The 22590-nt window shown below is 41.4% G+C and overlaps 3 protein-coding genes and 1 pseudogene across 4 annotated transcripts; 3 read left to right on the top strand and 1 right to left on the bottom strand.

Annotated features, from left to right (window-relative positions):
* Nucleotides 1-368: 368 nt before the first annotated feature.
* LOC121797462 (dicarboxylate transporter 1, chloroplastic-like) lies at nucleotides 369-3738 on the bottom strand. The gene is made up of 3 exons (XM_042196225.1): nucleotides 2518-3738; nucleotides 1622-1843; nucleotides 369-1049 (listed from the first exon to the last, which is right to left on the bottom strand). Exons 1-3 carry the CDS (start codon nucleotides 3598-3600, stop codon nucleotides 687-689), a joined length of 1668 nt encoding a protein of 555 aa, XP_042052159.1. The 5' UTR covers nucleotides 3601-3738; the 3' UTR covers nucleotides 369-686.
* Nucleotides 3739-3996: 258 nt separating this feature from the next.
* On the top strand, nucleotides 3997-4882 carry LOC121797023 (annotated as a pseudogene).
* Nucleotides 4883-11678: 6796 nt separating this feature from the next.
* LOC121793497 (protein AGENET DOMAIN (AGD)-CONTAINING P1-like) lies at nucleotides 11679-14712 on the top strand. 2 transcript variants are annotated; one of them, XM_042191509.1, is made up of 5 exons: nucleotides 11679-12235; nucleotides 12766-13225; nucleotides 13318-13805; nucleotides 13874-14353; nucleotides 14449-14712. In XM_042191509.1, exons 1-5 carry the CDS (start codon nucleotides 11765-11767, stop codon nucleotides 14455-14457), a joined length of 1908 nt encoding a protein of 635 aa, XP_042047443.1. In that variant the 5' UTR covers nucleotides 11679-11764; the 3' UTR covers nucleotides 14458-14712. The 2 variants fall into 2 exon arrangements, with proteins under 2 accessions (XP_042047443.1, XP_042047442.1); XM_042191508.1 differs by having other exon boundaries at nucleotides 12766-13248; nucleotides 13326-13805.
* Nucleotides 14713-16410: 1698 nt separating this feature from the next.
* LOC121793659 lies at nucleotides 16411-18742 on the top strand. The gene is made up of 3 exons (XM_042191699.1): nucleotides 16411-16655; nucleotides 16882-17121; nucleotides 18274-18742. The coding sequence occupies exons 2-3, from the start codon at nucleotides 16942-16944 to the stop codon at nucleotides 18445-18447; spliced, it is 354 nt and encodes a 117-aa protein (XP_042047633.1). The 5' UTR covers nucleotides 16411-16655; nucleotides 16882-16941; the 3' UTR covers nucleotides 18448-18742.
* Nucleotides 18743-22590: the final 3848 nt, after the last annotated feature.

Genomic DNA, 22590 nt, shown 5'->3' with positions numbered 1-22590 from the left:
CGGCGGTTATGGTCGGTCAACCCGAGTTGATTTTGGGCCGGGTCAAACTGATCCGAATATTTTATTGGGTTAGAGGACTTGATTTGGGCCGAGAACGATTTCTTTGAAATAAAGATCACCCATTTTATTATAATCAGATTTTATCGTAATTTTTATTTGGAACATCCACTAGTCCCATTTTTCTATTTTGATTCATCCCATTAAAAATCTCAATTCATTTTTATAATAAATGATAAACCCCACATTATTAATAATTTATTTCCTTCACATTTTATTCTAAAATAAAATTATATAAAAATAGCATTACTTTTTTTAACCTATTTTGTTTTTGTTGAATTGAATGAAATTTTTGCCTCACCTTGTCCACATGTGGAAGAGTGGTGAACTTTATTTCCATGGGTTCATAAGTAAGAAAAGCTAAAATCGGTTCAATTTCACCATCAATAAATACATAATTCTACTTGCTTTCTTGCTCGTGATTTTAAACCTAACTACTCAACAAATGCTCAAACCCTTGACCTCTTATGGAAAAGATAATGATACACAATTGTAAGGCTCATTTACCTTCTCCCCCACCAAAACTTGTAAATCCTCATTCCGTTAAAAAGAGTATCGAAATCTCAAAACTCAAAGAGTTATTTATGTGAATATGAAGCACAAAAATATATAGGAACTCGTCCATGCTTCTACCACAAGCCGATGGCCTTCCACCATATCCCTCCAACTCCGAGCCAAATCACAAGATTGACGATCGAGATGAAGAAGCCGTAGCCCCACCATTTGGCGAGTGGGACGTAACCAGCACCATAAAACACAGGTGCTGATCCTATCCCATAGTGAGTAATGCCTCCCATAAGATTGGAAAGAAAGGAGAGCACGACAGCACCGAGATAGGGTGGAGTACCCAGAGCGCTCGCTACTGACAAGAATGCTGTAAACATGGCACCAATATGAGCAGCCCCGCTCGCAAAGAAATAATGGGAATAGAAGTATAGTAGGACAAGAATGCCAAAAGATAGCTGCCACGAAAGACCCAATCCACCAACAAACTGCATAGACAAGAAAACAGAATTATTCCGTGATTCGATGCTATTTAAGTAAGCAATGGAAATGAAGAGGAACAAAAGACCAAATACACACACAAATAGAGTTGAGATTTTGAATTATAATAAGCAGAAACAGATGTGATTACCATTGTATTCATGTTCTTAGGCGTTAAAGCTTCTGAAGTATTGAACAATGAATAGACCAAAATCCTTGTTTGGACAACGTTGTAGGGCTTATGTTATATCAATGCCATTCCATTAGAGAGATGAAGTACCCATATTATTGTCATAAAGGAGACATCTCAAATGGATAAGAGAAGAAAATGTTGGTAAAGTACGAATCAAGAAAACTCTTTTCTTCCCTAACTATTTTACTGTTAACCAACAATAACTGTGATTGATGAACAAAATAAGTTGCATCTATACTACCAAATTGAGAGCATACTACCAGATGAGAATAAGTCTGCCATATTGATGGCCAAAAATATGAACATAGATTGTACATGACCAAATCAAACAAATTTTATATGTACTCATTTCCTGTCAGTAGGCTTGGAATATAGAGGTAAACGAACCTTGACAACAGTTTGGCTGAACCAGGAAATAAGACCGTATTTGTTTAGGTACCCAGCCATTGCAATAAGCGCAGCAAACCATGTCAGTGTATCCCACGCAACTGATTCAGCTAGGCATTCCTTCCATGTGACGACCCCAGTTATCAGGAGGACAGATAACCCAAGAATTGCAGCAGTGACTGCATCCACATTCAGGACACTACCAAAAATCCAGAGCCCCACCTGATATTTAAAACTTTCAACTATCAGCACAAATTACTTTGCATAGGAACAATGAATAAGCAACAAATTTTTTAAATTTATAATTAGAATGAGACCTATAGCAACAATGCAGGGCGTCATTAATCCAAACAAATTGGTTAATAGATCAGCTAAACAATGGTTTACCCAAAAAAATCCCTCCTTAACCAAATATAAGTTGTACAAGTGTTTGACCCTGAGTGTTTTTCACCCAAGTTGCAAAGAATAACTAGCATCAAAATATTGTCTGAACATCTAACGCATAGTGAAAGATCAACAGTGCAAATGAATACCAACTGAAAATCTCTCGATGTGGAAGCAATTAAAACACATACTCGACAAGTCATCCAATAATCCCAATCATTACTCTATGAGGGGCTGTTTAACTCTGAGGATCAACCTAGACAGATAAAAACAATGTAGGCTAATTTCTTGTTTACTAAAATGGATGCAAACTTTGGGATATCCTAAGACCCAAGATAATTTACATCACTTGATCTAATTTTGCTCGATTCATATCCCACTAAAAGGGTAGGATCGTAGAAATCCTAGTATTGATTATAAAATCACATCTGAAAATAGAAGCATTTTGAACAATCACGGTGATCTGCAGAGCTAAATGAAGTAAAAAAAACTCAAATTTTGTAAGTCTATACCGTGAGAAGCAGAGTTCCAGCCATGATGATCTCGTTCTTGGACATCGGCCCCATCTTCGCCAAATTCTCCCTTGCAAGTTTAGGAGCATCGGGGCTGCTCTTCACCGTGGGCGGATAGATTAAATACAGCAGAAACGGAACAACGATCAACGACACCAACCCCGGCACTATTGCAGCCTTGGCCCAATCCATCCATCCAATCTGCATATTTATCGTGGTTGCAGTAAGGTTAGCAGCCAACGGATTCGCAGCCATTGCTGTCAGAAACATAGACGACGAAATCACAGATGTCTGAAAGCATGTGAGCATCAACCAAGACCCCAATTTCCTCTCCGTCCCATCGCCTACATTGCTACCACACGCGACACAGAGCGATTTCACCAACGGCAAGAAAATGCCGCCGGCTCTGGCGGAGACGGATGGAATTGCCGGCGCCAAAAGCGCCTCACTGAATACCAAGCTATACCCTAACCCTAGCGACGAGCTTCCAAATAGGGAAACAAATTGGTACGCAATTCTGTTCCCCAATCCAGTTTTGATAAACCCTCGCGCGAAGAAGAATGCGAGCGCGATAAGCCACGGGATCGGATCGCCGAAAGCCGAGAACGCGGCGGCGAAGGTCAGCGTTTTAGTGAGAACACACGCGCCGAGTCCCATGAGCGCGACGGCGCCCAGCGGCAGGGGCTGGGTGATGATTCCGACGATTGTGGCGAGGAAAATGGAGAGCAGCTGCCACGCGATGCGGGAGACGCCGTTGGGGGCCGGGAGGAACCATAGAATCACGCCTGTCGCGATGGAGGCGACGAGCGGCTTGATGGAAGCCCCCTGCCATGGCTGAGGCGCGGGAGGGGCGGCGGAAGCAGATGCGGCTGCTAGAAGCAGGCGTTTTGGGGAGGGGAGAGAGAGTGATAGGGGAGATTTATGGTGGACTGACTGGATTCGATTATGACGTAGACAATTGGGGGAAATGTGGGATTTGATGGAAGATCGAATTGTTGGATAGAGGCGGAGGGATTTGGAAGAGGGGGTGGAGAGGGGGCGGGGACGGAGGTTGAAAGAGGAGGAGAGGGGTAGAGACGCCATTGTTGATGGAGGTGAGTGGGTGAGTAAGTGTGTGTGTCCCTCCAACTACAAGTGAGAAAGAGGGAGAGAGAGGATGGGGGATTTCTGGTTTTAGAAGCCTAGGAATCTCCGTCAACTACATTTTGCCAACTCCGCCCTTATTTCCAGCACTTAACTTTTAAACGCATTTAAAAACATGTTAGATACCTATTTAACAAATTTTTATTTACTAAAATGACTTTTTATTATTCAAACAGTCAAAACTCAAGACAATCCAAGGTCTTCCCTTCCCCCTTCTTTTCTCACATTCAGATTCCTTGTATAAAATTACCATCACTCTTCTAAGTTCTAAGTTCTAATCACATGGAGTATATAGAAAGAGAGAAGGGGAGTTGAACATCATCATCTTAATTCATAATGGCCAGTTGTCCTCCCCAAAAAACTTTCCTCTTCTCTGTCTTCCTCTTCATTTTGGCCGCTGCATCCAACGCTCTCATAACTGCTCCACATTCGCATTCTCCAACAGCAGACGCTACAGAAACTGCAACAGTCTTCCCGGGTCTCCGGCAACGCGCCTCACCAGCATATTTCCCCTCAGCGGAGACAACGTTAGGTCCGGTCCGTAGGGAACATTGATTTCGCCACCACAGCCTCGGGCGGTGGAGGATCCGTACACACACACGCATTTGGTAGGAAGAATGACTATGTGTTTTGCAGGTTCATGGGGGCGTTGAATGTTGTGAGTTGCGGTGTTTTGATGCCAATGGGAGCAATGGCTGCTTAATATTTAAAGGTGCTGAGATCAGCCAATACGCTGTGGTTCTACATCCACTTCAGCTGCCAGATGTCAGCATACATAGTCGGCGTGGCCGGGTGGGCCACCGGAATCAAACTCGGAAGTGACTCCCCCGGAGTCGAGAGAAGACTGTTTGTCCTTTTTGTCCTTGGAACACTTCAGGTATGGAGTATAAAATAGAGAAGAGTAAATTTAGTCATTTTCTTACTAGATACTTGCAAGTTACAATATTTTGTGTAGGTTTTGGTGTTTCTTGTGAAGCCAAAGCCCGACCACAAATACCGATTTTACTGGAATGTATACCACCAAAGCGTGGGATACGCGGTGATCATCCTTAGCATCATTAATGTTTTCGAAGGATTTGACATTCTCGAGCCTGCGAAAAAATGGAAAAATGCATATATTGGGGTGTTGGTATTCTTGGGTGCTTGTGCTGTTGTATTGGAATCAATTACATTGTATGTTGTGATCAAGAGGAGATGGTTGTTAAACTACCTCACCACGTAATGGTCAGAGCTACATGAGCTCCACAAGGAGCAAATGCCCCGTCTCAAAAAAATCATTTATTCTATTTTGATTATTATTTTATGAACTTTTTTTAGAACACCTTTATGTATGCCCTCTTCAAATTCTTAAAATATTTTTTTACTCCATATATTTTTGCGCCACTTATATTGAATTCCTGGCCCGGACTTTATTGCCAAGCATATTAGGATTTCATTTTTGAAAAGATTACTAGGATATTTCGTCATGCGACGTTACATCGAGGACACTTTGCACGTACTTTTGATATTGTTATTTGTACATCGCAAATGACATACTCTCTATTCTAGGATATTTAGTCACTCACATCACACCTACCCTTATTTTTTCAATTTGACCCATTTATTGTTTATTTAAGTGCAAGCTTTTCTTAATCAACAAGCAAACTCCGCGTTATTTGTCAAATTTTTAATACATGTTGTACGGTATCACATCATGTATTCAAGAGAATACGATATGACATCATTGTAAATATATGAGAAAAGAGGTGATAAATTAGATGTTGCTAAAAAAGAAGGTACTCATAATTGAATAGGTGGTTTGTCTTTTTAATTTGTAGATTCATATACATAGCTAAGAGCATCATTAACGCAAGGGGCCGGGCCGCAAATCGCGAGTCCCGGCCCGAGACGCACGTTGGAGGGGGAGGATTTGCGGCCTGGGCCGGTCCCGAGGTCCGGCCCGGGCTCGCGTTGGATGGTTTGGGGCCGTGACGGAGCTGCAAATTTTGCCAAAAATTGGAAGAGGAAGAAGAGGGAGGAAGAGGAAGAAGAGGGAGGGGGAGAGGAAGAAGAGGGAGGAAGATGAAGAAGAGGGGCGGCAGATCCAATTTTCTAATTTTTGCATTTTTTGCATTTTTTGCATTTTTTTTATGTTATAATTTTTAGTTTTCTTGCATTTTTTATGTTATAATTTTTAGTTTTTTTGCATTTTTTGCATTTTTTTGTTATAATTTTTAGTTTTTTTGCATTTGTATTTTTTTTCTAGGATTTGTAATTTCTTTTTTCGAATGAACAATTTATTTTCCCGGTTTGAATTGTTCAACGTAATGCATTTACGAGTAAAATAGGTTGAATTTGTGAATAGTGTCAATTATTAGTTGCGGCCCAGGTTGTGGCCTGAAGGGTTAGAGCAGTTGAGGCCTGAGACTCAAATTTAGGGGAATGATGACGTGAAGAGGACTTGGGGACGGAAATCGGGCCGGGGTTAATGATGCCCTAAGTTCAATGTTATTGTTTGAATTGATTACATGTATTCACTTCTAAAACTAGATATACTATGTTGGTTTTCGATTTGTTAGATAAAATAATCATAAAATATAGTCTATAATTGAGCTGTGAAGTTATTTTAGTTGGATAGATGTGACTATTACTAATTATCACATGATTATCCAACAAAGATTGAGTTGTGAGATTCAATCTCATAAATCAAACACAATACTTATTTAATCGTGAGATATAATCTTGCAAACCGAGCATGTATAAAAGAACTCACGCTGCACATAAGCATGAAACAGATTAACCACGCGAACTAGTTCGATAGACATAAACAGATGGGCAAGAATGAAGAAATAAAAATGTATACTCCAACTGTTAAGAAATGTTAACAATATTTAATAATCAATGTGCGAGGAGATTAATAATATACATGATCTCTCATCGCTCCATTACATACTAATAATGTAATGTAATGAATTCATTACAAACACATTATTGTGAAAATTGAAACGTAGCTAGATAAAAATATCGACATAAACAAATTAAATAGGGGAAAATGCAAAATGTACATGGGTAGAGGTTTAGGGGGCTGGTCTTGGCACAGAGAGGTGGATTCTGTTTGCCGATTGCAATAACTGACGTTTAGGGGAAAATTTTGTTTTACTCCATTCCTTTTTTTTTTGTTTACAAAATTTGGACTTTGAATAACGAAGCACTATATAGTAGTACTAGTATTTATAAAGAAGTAAACTTTTCCCCTCAAAATGTGATCTCATCAAGTTAAGTCTTCAAAGCCAATAATTCTCTTGAGATCTAATATGGAATTTAAACATACCGACATGGGTACGTATAGAATAATAAAATTATCAATCATTGGCAATAGTACTATAGTAGTCTTTATATGAGCATTAAAGAAATATCAAGCTTGCATGTCAAGCAATATTGGAATTATACATTAAATTCTAGAGTGAACTACGCAAATGGTCCCTGAATTATGTTTTTTTGCACGTCAATGGTCCCTGAACTTTAAAAATATTGTAGATAGTCCCTGAACTAAGGGATAATCACATTTTTTATATTTTTTCACTTTTCTTCTAATTTTATATCAAAATACCCCAAAAGTTTGGAGGGTATTTTTATCCATAAATCATGATTATCAAATTTTTGAATGATTTTCTTGTGGAATAAAAATTAAATATTAATAAAATTTTAAATTTAAATTTATTTAAATATTAATAAAATTTTATATTTTTAATGTGGAAGAATTCCTTGCTTGGATTGAGAATAACAATAATGAATTAATACCTCCGTCTAGAATTCCTTGCTTGCTTAAAAAATTCTAGAAGGCATATACAACGCTTTAAATTAGATGACTGCTTAAGAATTTGTTTATGGCTGGTAATTATCGAGCATTCAGCTCGGAGTTATCTAAAACAATTATTAGTACGTAACTTAATTCGCTAACTATTAGTATAACTTTTTTATAATAATTCAATAATTATAAGAAACACGATATAATATTTCTAAAACGACGAAAATTTCATGCATATTTTTGGTGTAAAAAAATTCTGAATAGCTATACATTGACATATAAATATATTTAATATTTGTTGAATATATAAAAGTATTTGTGATACCTATAGAATTCATTATTTTGCATCAAATACATATAAAGAGAGAAAGAGTTTCATGCAAAATTAAATCAAATTATAAAAACGTAGAATAAAATCATATGGTTATCATGGGAGGTGGTAAGTCCGTAGAATATATTTCATAAAGGCGGTGTATTTTATACTAGTACCAAATAAAGTAGTATTGAATAAGTAAATTACACAATATAATCAATTACTTAACAAAGCTAGAGCATTCTTGGCTTGAACAGATAAAATTAGCCTAAGCAAAAAAGCATTCCTGGCATTCAAATCGAGAATTTGAGTCATTAGAGGATAAACAAATTTTTTATGATTATCTTAATTTAAAAGCAAAAATACCCTCCAAGCTTTGATATTCATGATTTATGGATAAAAATACCCTCCAAGCTTTTGGGGGTATTTTTGGTATAAAATTAGAAGAAAAGTGAAAAAATATTGAAAATGTGATTATCTCTTAGTTCATGGACTATCTACGATATTTTTAAAGTTCAGAGACCATTGGCGTGCAAAACGCATAGTTCAGGAACCATTTGCGTAGTTCACTCTAACTTCTATAATCACCCATTTTAATTCATCGTTCAATGATTTTTTAAGATCATAAGGCAAAGATTGTGGTACTAGATAAAGAACATATATCTATAATCTATTATTACTTGATATAGGAAATGACACCTCAAAATCCAAAATAATCAAATCGAAAAAGAAATTATAAAACAAATTTCTCTACAAAACCTAATCAGGTTTCGTATTTTGGCTGGTTTTAGTTTGTCATTTAATTGTCAAATTAGGTCACCCGCAACGCGTCCCGCGGGTGGCTCGTATCTCGTCCCGCCGAGACGAGACGGTTGCGAGAAGTGTTGCAGCGCCCCGTCTCGTCCCGGTCTCGCCGAGACGTCTCGCGGGTTGTCTCGCCACGCGCTTGCGCCACGTGCCGCGAGCTGGCGCCACGCGTGACGCCCACTCGCCGGCCCGCGAGTGGGCTTCGTCACGCTAACGCAATAAATCATTTTTTTAAAAAAATTTGAATTTAATAATACAAAAAATTTAAAAAAATGAAAACGGTAATATTACCGTTTTTTCGACCGTTTTTTCTTTTTTTTTACTATATAAATACTCTTATTTCATCCTCATTACACACACAAACACACATCTATTCTTTCCAAATCATCTGCATTTCCTCTTCAATTTTCATCTAACCTCTCCAATTTTCATCACAAAATGTCCAGCGACGGAAATGAGGGCGGCTCCGGCGGGTTTGACATCAACGCGTTTGGCGACTGGGAGGGCATGTACAATGTCTTGGGTGGTTCCGGTTCCGGTTCGTCGATGCCGGCAGGGTACCAACCACCCCATTTTGATGTTGATGCATACGCTCGTCCCTCCGCCCCGAGGTATTCGCAAGGATTATCCTAAATTCGAGAGGATTATCCGGATGAACCCACTCCGGAAGGAGGACGAGGCGGTGGAAGCTCCAGGGCATTCGACGTTGAGGATGAAGAGGCGGAGGCGACCGAGGATGAGGAGGATGTAAGCCGGCATCCGTACAGCCTCAAGGACACGATGACTGTGTACAACGCCTGGATCAGCGTCTCGTACGATCCCTTCGTCGGGAATCAACAAACCCGGAAGTGCTTCTAGGAAAAGGTCACCGAGGCCTACAACGAGATTAAGCCGAAGGGGTCCCGCCGCCGCACATTGAAGATGCTACGCGCTCACTTTGACCGAGTCGACAGAGAGGTCAAAAAATTCTGCGGCATCTACAAGAACGAAGCGGCTCATTACCAAAGCGGAGCCACGGGAGCCGACATTCTGAGATCGGCTTTGCGAGTCTATTTCAACGACACCGGCAAAGAATTCAGACATGTCGATGTTTGGGAGGCCGTCAAAGACGAGGAAAGGTGGGCCACCGGTGTCCGGTCCAGCTCGGGCTCGACCTTGAAGCGCACGAAGCACACGGCGGGCGGCCAATACTCGTCTAGTGGGGGCGGTTCGGGCAGCGCCGCACAAGAGGTTGCCTCGCAGGAGGTTGAGGGCACGACGTACGATGTAGGGGGTCCTCCCGTGGGGACCGTCAGTCGCAAGGGACCAAGGCGGCGAAGGCGGCTAGAGGGAGGAGGGGCCGAGGCGAATCAAGCCAGGCGGGCTCCCAAGGGCTGCCCTCCTCCTTAATGTCCATGTACTTCACCACCACGATGGCAGACACATCCCGCATGACGTCTGCCCAATTTCAAGCCCATCATGCCGGCATTGTGTATCTGGCGGGACAACTTGGTATTCCGCCTCCACCGTCTCCCTCGGGAAATGATTCACCGGCGGAGTAGTTTTTATAATTTCTATAAAATTGTATTTTAAATTATGTTTTTTATTTATTTTGCCACGAATTTAATTATGTATTTTTTTAGGATTTTAAGTTGTAATTTTATTTTATTTAATGAAGTGTGTTTTTATTAATTGAATTTGTTGAAAATAAAAATAAAAAATGAATTGAATGAATAGTAAGGGATGAGATGATTAAGAGTCGGATAAGAGATGAAGGGTTGCAGGTTCTGTCTCTTAGTTAAGAGATGGAGTGAAAAGTACAGTGGGCCCATGAATGGTTAAGAGATGAGACGGTTAAGAGCATCCACAATGGCGCGCGAGCGGACCGGCTTACCGATCTCCGGCGCTCGCCGGTTCGCTCGCCGAACCATTGTAACCGGCGAGCGTCATTTTGGCAAAAAAATCGGCGAGTGCACGCCGATTCGCGAGCGCTGGGCGATGCGCTCGGCGGTCCGCTCGCCGCCATTGCAGGTTTCGGACCGGAGAGCGAAATTTTTTTTTTTTTATTTATTTTTTAAACACTATATATACGCACTATATATGAGACTTTCTCCTTAGAGGAGTTGGGGTTTGATCTTTTCGGTGTTCTCGTAAACTCCCGTTCTCGGAGTAAGCCTTCCCCCAGCCCGGGTTGTATAAGGAGTTCACCTACTGGAACTGCTATGAGGTGCTGAATGACTCCGAGAAGTTCCGGGCAGGTGTCGGCGCTGGCTGGCCGAAGAAGCAACGACTGAACTATACCAGTGATTACAGCGGCAGCAGCGGTGGTTCCCACGACCTCCCCGAGGGTGCTCAGGAGCTCCCGTCCCCTCCATCGTTCGCTCGCCGAACTCGCCCGGTTGGTCAAAGGCGGGCGCAACGGGAGGCGAGGGGTGCCGGGGGGGTCCCAGGAGGTCTAGTCGGCATCCCCCTTGGCCAGTCGACAGAGGATCTCAAATTCTTCGCGCATCAACAAACGCGTGCTCAGATGGTCAAGATCTTAGTCGATTGGAAGGCGGCAGAGGACCCCGAGGAGAAGAGCTTTCTTCACGCATTGCTCGTGAGCATGCGTGACGATTTGAAGACCGAGAGGCACGGGGGGTACCGGCGGCGACGGTGGCGACGGGGGCGACGGAGACGAGGAGTGAGGCAGAGGTCGTTTTTTTTTTAATAATGTAATTTTTTAAAATTAATGTATTTTTTCAATGTATTTTTTTAAAATTAATGTATTTTTTAATATATTTTTTTAATTTAAATAATATTATTGAATTTTCGCGTATCTATGTCGTAAATTTATTTCCGTATTTTGTGTGATTGTCAATTATTTGTTTTATATAATTAGGAGTGATGTGGCTAGGCTATTGCTGAGCTATTTGCTTGTCCTGATGATGTGGCAGGAGGATATTTAGTGCTGATGATGTTGCAGGAGGAGTTTGTCGTTGGGCTATTGCTGGGCGAAAGCCATTATTGTGGATGCTCTAAAAGACCGATAAGAGACAGCGTTGCAGATGACTTTAATAGCATCATCGTCCCAACCTTTATTTATCGAAAAACCAAAATTGCAGATTTGAAACTTGAAGTGCAAGCCTAGAAAGGTCTTTTTCCTCCCGCCATTGCCATTTCCAACCAATCAGTCATCAACCTTCTCTCTCTAGGTCTCCATCTCTCTCACATGCACTATGCAGCACCCACCTCCTAAAAAACCCTCGCAATTCGTCGTCAAAGGTAACAGAATCGAAGTCCGGCGCGATAACGACGCCGTCACATGGCATCCCGCCACCTTCATCCGCTTCAGCGGCGACAGAGCCTACGTCAAGTTCGAGACGAGCACGGACAGCGACGATCCGACGTCGCCGCTGCGGCGCGAATACGTCGCCGCCGCCGAGATCAGGCCGGCGCAGCCAGTGGAGATCCACAGGTACTTTAAGGTTGGGGAAAGTGTGGAGGCGTTTTGCGGAGAGAGAAAGGGGTGGAGGAGAGGGGAAATCGCGGAGATTTTGGAAAATTCGCGCTACTCGGTGGTGTTTGAGGGCGCGGATCGAGGGGGTTCCGCTTCTGCGGTGGAGCAGTGGGAGGTGAGAACGGTTAGGGACTGGAGTGATGGCTTGTGGAATCCGCCATTGCTGCTTCAGCAAGTTATGCAAGTGAAGGTATTGTGTGTCTTTTTTGTTTTATTTATTTATTTATTTATTTGAACTTCGTAATTTTTATAGTCTGTGTGTTTATTGGATATAACTGGCTGATTATTGCTTGATTTTGCATAGCACATGTTAGCAATTCGCTTGTTCCTTTTCAATTTTAATTTTTCATATTGTTTGAATTTAAGCAAAAAGAGGAATTTGTGGTTGCTAGGGATTGATGTAAGCTTTAATAAAGGTTAGCATTAGATGTTAAACTATCGCGTGAATTCTTGAGTCAGGTTTCCCCATTTTCGTGTTCCTTTGCTGCATTATTTCGTTTTTATTAAGTAGATGCAGAAGTAATCTGTAAGACTGTAAGCATTAGTTGTGATTAGGTTAATCATTCATAGCTGGTGGAGATTTATTCATCATCTAAAAATTGGGTTTCATCAAAGGTTCACAATCACAGCTGCTGCTGATGTTTAACAGGAAAATGTACTTTTCTTGTGATGCTGATTGCTATCTGTTAGTGCTTATTTTTATAAGTTGTATGTATGCAGAGCAAGTCGTCATCTGAATCACAGGCAAAATCAAATGGTTTGAAGCTCAAGATTAAGTGCAAGAAGAAACCACAGCAAATGAGATTCAGTGAGGGGATGCTAGTGGAGGTCAAGAGGTATGAGAAAGGCTTCGAAGGTTCTTGGTTCATTGCTGTTATTGTTAAACCATTGGAAGATGAGAAGTACTTGGTGGAGTATAGAACGTTAAGAACTGGTGACCAAACTGAATATTTGAGAGAAGAAGTGCATGCTTCTTGCATCAGGTGCACCCCACCTGTTATCAGGCGTGTTAAGCCTTTTGAGTCTCTGGAACGTGTTGATGCTTGGTCTAAGAGTGGCTGGTGGGAGGGTTACATTGTTGAAGTCCTGAATGGCGGTTCGTACATGGTTCACTTGTGCACAAATGAAGATCTGATATTGGAGCATCGTAAACTGAGGCCTCATCAAGAATGGATTGATGGTAAATTGTTTTCAGATCTTAAGGTGAGTACATCTTGCTCTCTTGCAGTCTGGTGATGATAATGTTTTGTTTTTCTTCTTCATCATCATTAGTGTTGCAGGTAGAGAAGACTGAATTGATCGTTAAGCCCAACAACAAGAAGTTGAAGATAAAAAATAAGCGAACTGCAGAGCCAATCTTCAGGGAGGGGATGATGGTGGAGGTGAGAAGTGATGAAGAAGGCTATCACGGCTCTTGGTTCACTGCTGAGATAGTTTGCTCGTTAACCTCCGGTGAATTTTTGGTTGAGTACCAGACATTGAAAACAGACGATGAATCTGCACTGCTACGAGAAGAGGCGCTTGCTTCATATATCAGGCCTTGCGCCCCTGAAATCATGAGGATTGACTGTTACATGTTGCTGGAAGAAGTTGACGCGTGGTATAATGATGGGTGGTGGGTTGGCCTCGTCTCTAAAGTTCTTGATGATCGAAGATATGGTGTGTATTTCTGGACAACGAACGAGGAAATCTTTTTTAATCACTCTGATTTAAGGGCTCATCAAGATTGGATTGGTGGCAAATGGACTGCTGCAATGATGGTATGATTTTGAAGTACTTTTTCTGTATTTCCATTTCCATATTCTTATGTACGATCCTTTGAATGCAGAAAAAAACGGAGTTGCGAGTCAACAACAGACAAGTTATAAATTTTGGAGAGCACAACAGAATGGGAGTAGAACCATTCATTGTGAATGGGATGAAGGTAGAGATAAAAGGTGATGATGGCGACAAAAACGAGGGCATTTGGTACCCTGCTATTATTCTGAAATCACTAGGCATAAGAAACTATCTAGTTCAATACCAAACCTTAATTAACGAATACGGAACACAACTGCACCAAGAAGCTTTCGGCCCGTGCATAAGGCCTTCCCCTTCGGTCATCCAAAGAAGAGACTCCTATAAGCCATTTGACAGAGTTGATGCTTGGCATAACAATGGGTGGCGTGTTGGTCGAGTCCAGAAAGCCTCTCTGAGCAGAAACTACTCAGTCTATTTCAATGCAACAAATGAGATGATGGAGTTTCAGCATTTTGAGTTGAGACCTCATCAAGATTGGATACAAGGGCAGTGGGTTTTGGCTATAAGGGTATGTATGCTTTTCCACTACATTTTTTATCACACGATTTTCAATCTAATATTTCCAAACTTGATCACCTAAACACTCATTTTTCCCCATCCCAGGGCTCTTAGTCGCACTCAAGGTGAAGATAACTGACTTGTCCCATGGTGAATCTAACAACTTGACTCGTGGTGCATTTGAAACTAATCGAAGCTGACTAATTCGTCTCAGGTGACATTGCCTCGTGTTAATGTGGTCCTAGCTACGAGATTAACTTATTCAGTTATTTGCATTCAATGAAAAATGTGTCACAAATTGAAATACTAAGGAGTAAGGCTTTAACTAATTTGCATTCTCATTTCTGAGCTATAATTCTATGTCGTAAATTTGTGTTGATTAATCATTTGCATGAAATCATCACTGCTATAAGTGGCGTTTGAATATAGTAGTAGTACATTATATTCTCTAGGTATATAAGCTTGATTAGGTCGTGTAGTTTGCTTGAACGAAGTCAAGAATATAACATCAGAGATGAGCAGTGAGTGTTGAGCTTATTTGGGAAGATGACATTTACTTAGTAAAGCTGGAATTCAACCCGGGAGTTTTTGTGTATTTTTATTTTTGTTTGATCATTAAAATTATATGCTAGACCTTTAAGGGCATTCACAATGCAGCCCAATTCACGGCTGTCGCTAGACGGGGCTGCATTATCCTCCCAAATTCCCACGGCCACCTGGCTGTCCGCCCCTTGTGCGGATGAATCACCGACTGTTGGACGATTCTCGTGGCAGCCGCACGATTTAATCTTTTTTATATTTTTAATTAATTTCATTTCTCTATAAATACCCACATTTTCAATTCATTTTTCACACCCCCACTCTCAGTTTTCCTACTTCCCAATCTAAATAATTGTCGAAAAATGGAGCCGAGTTCTCAAGTAACGTTCTTGGCCTATGCATACGCAATAGGTCCGAACCCAAATGAAGTGAATACTTGGAATAGAGATTTTCTTCCACAAGTCACGTCGACGCAGGTTCTGCCGACACAAGTTCCAGTGACTCGGGAACCGTCGACGCAAATGACGATTCCCGGCGCTCGATACCCCGGGTACTCATGGATCTGGAATCAGTATAGATGACTATGAGATTTCGGATATGGGCCTATTGGATCGTTCGAGGCATCCCATGAAGAGATTGAGATTGCATCTGTTCCCAACTAAAGGGCAAAAATGCAAAGGCAAGGCAAAGAGTACTTTGGCGGGAGCGAAGAAATATTCCACCGAGGAGTTGAGGGTGGTTGCTACATCAAAGACCCGATTCCGCATGTGTTGGGTTCGTGCGGGCTTAAACCAAAGCGGATAATATCAAACTAATGTTGCAGTCGACGATCCTAATATGTTATGGGAGAGAGTTGTTGAGGTGTGCAACAGGACGGGGACGAATCCCACCTGAGCATGGGAGCAAGATTGAGACAATTTTCGGATGCATTGGGGCGTATGTTAGTTGAGGCATTTTTTCAGCATTGAGATTAAGAATAATGTGTTGTGGATGATAAATAAAGTAAGAAAGATGAAGAGAAAATAAAGAGACAAGATAAATTTTTTTGCTAAAAATAAAAATGACTCAATTTTGTTGGAACTTTCTAAAATAGAAAAAATTGACTTTATTAATATGAAACATAGTGAAATAATATTTTTCATAAATTTTCACTTTTGAGTTTCTAGGCATGCTTTTTTTTACGTAGTTAATGTTTCTTTCTTGATTTCTAGGCACAAATATATGTTGTGTTTTGGTTCGTGATTTTGTATTCATCTCGTCGATTTGTATTTTATCTCTTATTTTATTCCATGATAAAATCAAACTTATTCAAATTTAACAAATTTTACTAAAGATATATGTACAGCAAAAAAATTCATCAAAGAATTCGACATAAAAACACACATTTTCATTTTATAAATCACACAAATTTAATTCCTAAACGGAATTAAATACACATGTCTAGTATTATATTCAATTTATTATTTCATTTAAATATTTTATGTATGCTTTAACAAAATAAGACGCCAAAAAAAAACAATCAATTTAAAAACAACTTGCAAGTAATCAAACAAAAACAAAAAGAGGAGAAATCAAGAAAAAGAAATTGGAAATAACCTGGTTCAAGTAAAGAACAAGAGCATATTTTTGTTGCCCTCTTGCCTCTCGAATTGAGTTTCTCCTTTTCCCTCTCTTCCTCTGCCGCTCAAACACACACGCATAGCTCGCGGCCTCGTTTTTCTACCAGCTGCGGCAATCGAATTCGATACTCGATTTTCCTATTTTCTTCAAAGGTGAATTTTTTAGTTCGTTATTGTCACTATGAATTTGTTGCTGTTTCTGATCTGATTAGGGATTGCTTATTTACGTTTTTCATTATATGGGTTATCTTTTTCTTCACGAAATTGAAAAGGGAAAATTTTAATTTGGTTTTCTTGACTTTTGCCCTTATATAATTAATGTTCTAGCATGTACAAATGCATTCTTTATGGTAAATGAAGGAGATGTTTTATGTTGCAGGAGTTCGTAGTGTATTGGAAGATAGAGTGAAGAAGTGTGGTTTAAACGCCCTAATTTCTGATGTCGTTGAGGATAAAAACAGTTGTAGACAAGTTTGTGCAAGAGTTGAAGGAGGCTCTAGATGCAGATATACAAGATAGAATCATGAAGGAGAGGGAGATGCAGAGTTACATCGAGGAACGTGAGCGTGAGGTTGCCGAGCGAGAAGCTGCTTGGAAGGCGGAACTCTCACGCCGTGAGGTACCTGATTCACCGTCTTGTTTGTGAAATGGGGATGGCTAGTTGCTGGTTTTCTTGAAATGGCATTGTTGGCTATTTGTTGTTTTTCTTGAAATGGCAATGAATCAGTTAAATTTTGATGTTCCCTAGCTACTATGTAGCAGTTCTTGAATGTGTAGGAGATATGCTTATCCTAGAGTTAGAGTTTAGGTAGGGGTTTTATGGTTGTATATTGATTCATTCGTGTGCTGTGTAGAGAATATGAGGAATTAGTCCTAATTGGTGACATCTTGCAGCTTTAGATCAAATATGTAAATGTGTTTCCTTTGTGAATAGAGAACTTGAGTTGTGATTTAGATGGGAGTTTCTTTCCGTGCCTCGTTAGGCTTATGATATACTAGTTGGCGATGTAGAAAAGCACAAGAGATAATTTTTAATGGAAATGGCTGATTTGATAGTGGCCTTTTTGGATGTTAATCTAATAATCTGCCTCTCTTGCATAGCACTCGAGCAGCTTAGTAATCCAATAGGCGGCTGTAGAAAGTGAAAGTGATGCTTCTCCCGTGGATGTCGTATCTTCTAATAGATCTTTGTGTACACATGGCTAGTTTTCGATTCTCTCTTTTCTATCAAAGTTCCACTGGGTGATTAAAGCCTATTGTTGTAGACTGTAGTGTTTTATGTCTTTTGAAATCTGTAACCATGCCTTTTATTCATCTAAAACATGATTACCTGAATATACAATCTCCTGAACATAGATAAACTTTCACATGTTTTCAAAGGACGATGTATGAACTTGGTTGAAACAACACACACAGATATCAGCATCTTTTGTCTTATTTCTGTTGGACTGTGGAGCCTGAAGATACTGAATACCATATCCCGACTTTTATGGCCCACATTTCTGGCGTAGATGGAATCCTAATGGGTTTGGGTTATGGCCGTGGTTGTAATATTTATAGACGTTTTCCCTCTGTATTTGGACTGCATTCGCACAGTTGCATATTGTAAGGAACTGCCTTCGCATCGCCCACGAACCTAGTTACATTTTGCTAGAAGCTGACTAAACAATTCTTGTGTTTTTTTTTTATTAATTTTCCTGATTTTTTTGTGGTGTTATTTCTTAACTACTCTCCCTTACACACTCGTATTTTGACATTTGCTCGTATTCAGGCAGAGATTGCTAGGCAAGAAGCCCGGTTAAAGATGGAGAGGGAAAACCTCGAGAAAGAGAAGAGTGTGCTGATGGGGACCGCATCAAATCAGGATAACCAAGACGGGGCTCTTGAAATAACCGTCAGTGGTGAGAAATATCGCTGCCTCAGGTTTGCAAAGGCGAAGAAGTGAGCCTCTCCTTCCGCATGGTGCAAGCATATTTTCTTTGACTGTTTTCCCCGCTCCTTGTTTGTGCATCTTGGACGATGCGCGTTCATTTAACCATCCCAACGGCGAGCAGTATCGAATTTCTCTTGGCAATGAAGGGAACAGAAATGGGGACTTGGGCTCTTAGACTTTCTAGTTTAGATTACGATTCATTGCTTTGTGAAAATTCTCATATTAAATTCTGTGTAAATATCAGTTGCTCAATCTTGGACTCTTTCTTTCCTGTTTGTTAAAGAAATCAAAATTTGGTATCATCTCATCAAGAATCTCAAAGATTGTATCCTTTTTTTTCAAGAGTGAATGATGAAATAATTCTAAAAGATCATATGAAGATAAATTCGAATACGAGACTTTTGGCTTCGGGTATTAACTACTCCTATGACACCACGTACATCTCGATAGTATCGAGCTTTGGAAATGTGCCACCCTAAATCCAGGTTCATTAAAAGTATGGATGCACTATTAGTAGGTGGTAAATGCTACACTTTCTTGATTTTTTTCAAATTTTTACATGATCTATAACTTTAGGCGACTATAGTTTCTAGGATTTATCTTTCGATTAGTACTAATTTGAGTCCCTACACTAAGTTTTTCTTGCGAACGGTCCTTAAATAAAACTTAAAGTTCCCTAAACATTATTAAAAAAAATAACTAGTGATGAAACAAACTTGAAAATAGGGGTGACAAAATGGGTAGCGGGTAATGGGTAATTCCCATCTCGACCCGCTACCCGTCGGATATCGGGAAACGGGGCGGGATCGGGTAGTGTGTTTTAGAGTTTTGCGGGTAGCGGGTATACCCATTACCCGCGCGGGTATACCGTTAATCCCGATATTACCCGTTATTATTAGTATTAGTCATATACCATATTTTAATACTCCCTCCATTCTATATTAATAAAGGTGTTTCAAAAGTTAAAGTGGAGAAAAAAGTAAATAGTTAAATAAGGCCACCCGCAACGCGTTACGCGGGTGGCTCGAAGCCCGTTCCTCCGTGACGAGACGCGCGCGGGACGCGTTGCAGCGTCCCGTCGCGTCCCCATCCCGCCGAGACACCTGTCTCTCCGAGACGGTCCGCAAGACGTCTAGCCACGCGCACGCGCCGTGGCGCGCTCCGGCGCCATGCGTGACGCCCACTCCCTGCCCCGCGAGTGGGTTTCGTCACGCTGACGCAAATTTTTTTTTTTAAATCGAATTTAATAAAAAAATTAAAATTCGAAAAACGATAATATTACCGTTTTTCGACCGTTTTCCTATTTTTTTATTTTTTATTTTTTTACTCTATAAATACTCATATTTCATCCTTATTTCTCACACAAACACATCTATTCTTCTCAAATCATCTCTCTTTCAACTCCAATTTTCATCTCAAATCAACTCTTTTATTCTTCCCCCATAGTTAATCGATCTAATGGATCCATATGAGCAAATGCGTCGAATAATGGAAGAATCACTTGAAGAAGATTGATGCCGGGAGGCGGAGGAAGCTGCGCCATCCCAAAGACGCTCTCGGACTTACATCCATCGTAACCGGGAGAAAGCCGCCGCAAGGTTAGTCCGCAACTACTTCAGCGATAACCCGGTTTGGGGAGATACCTACTTCCGTCGACGTTTCCGCATGCGGAAACCGCTATTTCTCCACATCGCAAATACATTGGCAGCCCGGGAAGAGTTCTTCCAAGAAAGGTCCGACGCCGTCGGCCGTCCCAGCCACACGACGTCGCAGAAATGTAGTGCAGCAATTCGTCAACTTGCGACTGGACAAATGGAGGATGTGTTCAACGAATACCTCCACATTGGAGAAAGCACTGGGAGAATGTGCTTGATCCAATTCTGCAAAGGCGTCCGGGCAGCCTTCACCGACGAATTTCTCCGGTGGCCAAGCACGACAGATTGTCAGTTTCTGCTCCACCTTCACGAAGAAGTGCACGGATTCCCCGGGATGCTTGGCAGCGTCGATTGCATGCACTGACAATGGAAGAATTGCCCTGTGGCGTGGAGGGGGTCGTACACTAGCGGCCATAAAGGCACCCACCCCACCGTTATACTCGAGGCCGTTGCCGACTACCGGCTATGGATCTGGCATGCGTACTTCTGGTTCCCCGGATCGAACAACGACATAAACATCCTCCACTAATCCGACTTCTTCGCCGAAGTTTTGGATGGTAAAGCGCCGGCCATCAACTTCATCGCTAACAACCAGCGGTATAAAATGGGGTACTATCTTGCCTACGGCATCTGCCCGAAGTGGCCAACCTTCATGAAGACGTGCAACAGGCCTGTGAAGGCAAAACAGTCTCTTTTTGCGCAGAAGCAGGAGGCTGCTCGCAAGGATGTGGAGAGGGCATTCGGGGTTCTCCAAGCGCGCTTCAACATAATCAAAGCCCCAGCTCGTACGTGGTTCATGGAGAGTATGGTCGACATCATGTATACGTGCATAATCTTGCACAACATGATTGTCCAAGACGAAGGACCTGAGGCGGGAAATTGGTTCGACCCTGAAGCCACCGGAAGCTCTACCGCAAGTAGTCCGCCTCGCAGTGGAGTGCATCCGTCTATACGAGAACGGTTGTCTATTCGGGCAAGGACTCCAAGATGATCTAATGAAGCACATTTGGGCAAAATTTGGCTGAGGCGATTATTTAATTATGTATTTTTAATTTTTTTAGGATTTTACGAATTTTATGTTGTAATTTTATTTTATTTAATGAAGTGTGTTTTTATTAATTGAATTTGTTGGAAATAAAAATAAAAAAATGAAAGAATGAATAGTAATTTAAGAGACGGTTAATGGACAGATAAGAGATGAAGGGTTGTAGGTTCTGTCCTTTAGTTAAGAGATGAAGTAAAAAAGTACAGTGGGGCCCATGAATAGTAATTTAAAAGACGGTTAAGGGACGGATAAGAGACAGCGTTGCAGATGGCCTAATAATAGCCATATACGCAATCATTTTGAAAAATAAAAAATAAATAGTTAGAATGGAGAAAAAGTAAAGTAGCAAAGATAATAATCTAGAGAAGAGTATATATATTATTATTTTTCTAAAATGAGTGAAGAAAATGAAACGTCACTATTAAGGCGGAATAGTGGGAGTACTTTGTATAATCTAAGAGTTATTTTGAAACATTTTTATATTCCAACGATATACAATTGAAAACTCACCGGAACTAGCTATAGAGTGTCCCCTCACTTTTATTTTCAATCCATTCAAAGCTTACCATTGATATTAATAAAGTAAATTAGGGAACATTGACTGCTATTATGGTTTGACTAAAGGCTCATTTTGGTCCTTAACATATTGAGATTTTTTTATTTTGATCCAAAATATTATCTTTTGAATTATTCGGTCCCTCACAAATTAAAACGGTCCACATTTGGTCCATTTTGGACGGTTCCGTAAAAAGTATGATGGAAATTCCAAATTTGGACGGAAATTCAAAACTTGACAGAAACATGCCGGCTTCCGACTCCCGGTGTTCTGCCACTGCTGCTCACCGTCAAGTCGTCGTCTCGCCTCCTCTCCCTCGACCCCTCCATCGACCACTTCCCCCTCGCCCTCGCCGTCGTCCAGGCACCCTCTGCTACGGCTGCCTCCCCCCGCCGCAGTTCCACCTCCTCCTCTCAAATCGTGGCTGCGGAAACACCGGAAGGCGTCGTCGTCGCTAATTTTGCCGGAGATGAAATCGATCGGATGCACTCCCGATTGCGGCACCTGCAATTACCTATTTCTGACTCTTTCTAAAATCGGTCAATTCGTCGTGTCGCCTCCTCTCCCTCTCCTTCGACCCCTCCATCGACCACCTCGCCCTCTCCCTCGTCATCGTCCAGGCACCCTCCGCTACGGCTGCCTCCCCCCGCCGCAGTTCCACCTCCTCCTCTCGAATCGTGGCTGCAGCAACACCGGAAGGCGTCTACGGTGGATTGATTGATGAGTTGAGCGAGGCAAGGAAGGTGGACGCCGTGGCGGAGGTGGTGAGGGAGATAATGTAAGGAGGGGGTGAGGCTGAGGGATGAGACGGTGACGACGGTGGGGGAGGCTGGGGGATGATGGAAGGTGGACGACGTGGCGGAGGTGGTGACGGAAGTTTGGGTTCAGGGTTTCCGTCA

The sequence above is a fragment of the Salvia splendens genome, chromosome 3 (assembly GCF_004379255.2).
Source record: "Salvia splendens isolate huo1 chromosome 3, SspV2, whole genome shotgun sequence".
NCBI classification, from domain to species: Eukaryota; Viridiplantae; Streptophyta; class Magnoliopsida; order Lamiales; family Lamiaceae; genus Salvia; species Salvia splendens.
The sequence above is the reverse complement of the archived record's forward strand: the minus strand, read 5'-3'. Positions and strand labels throughout refer to the sequence as shown.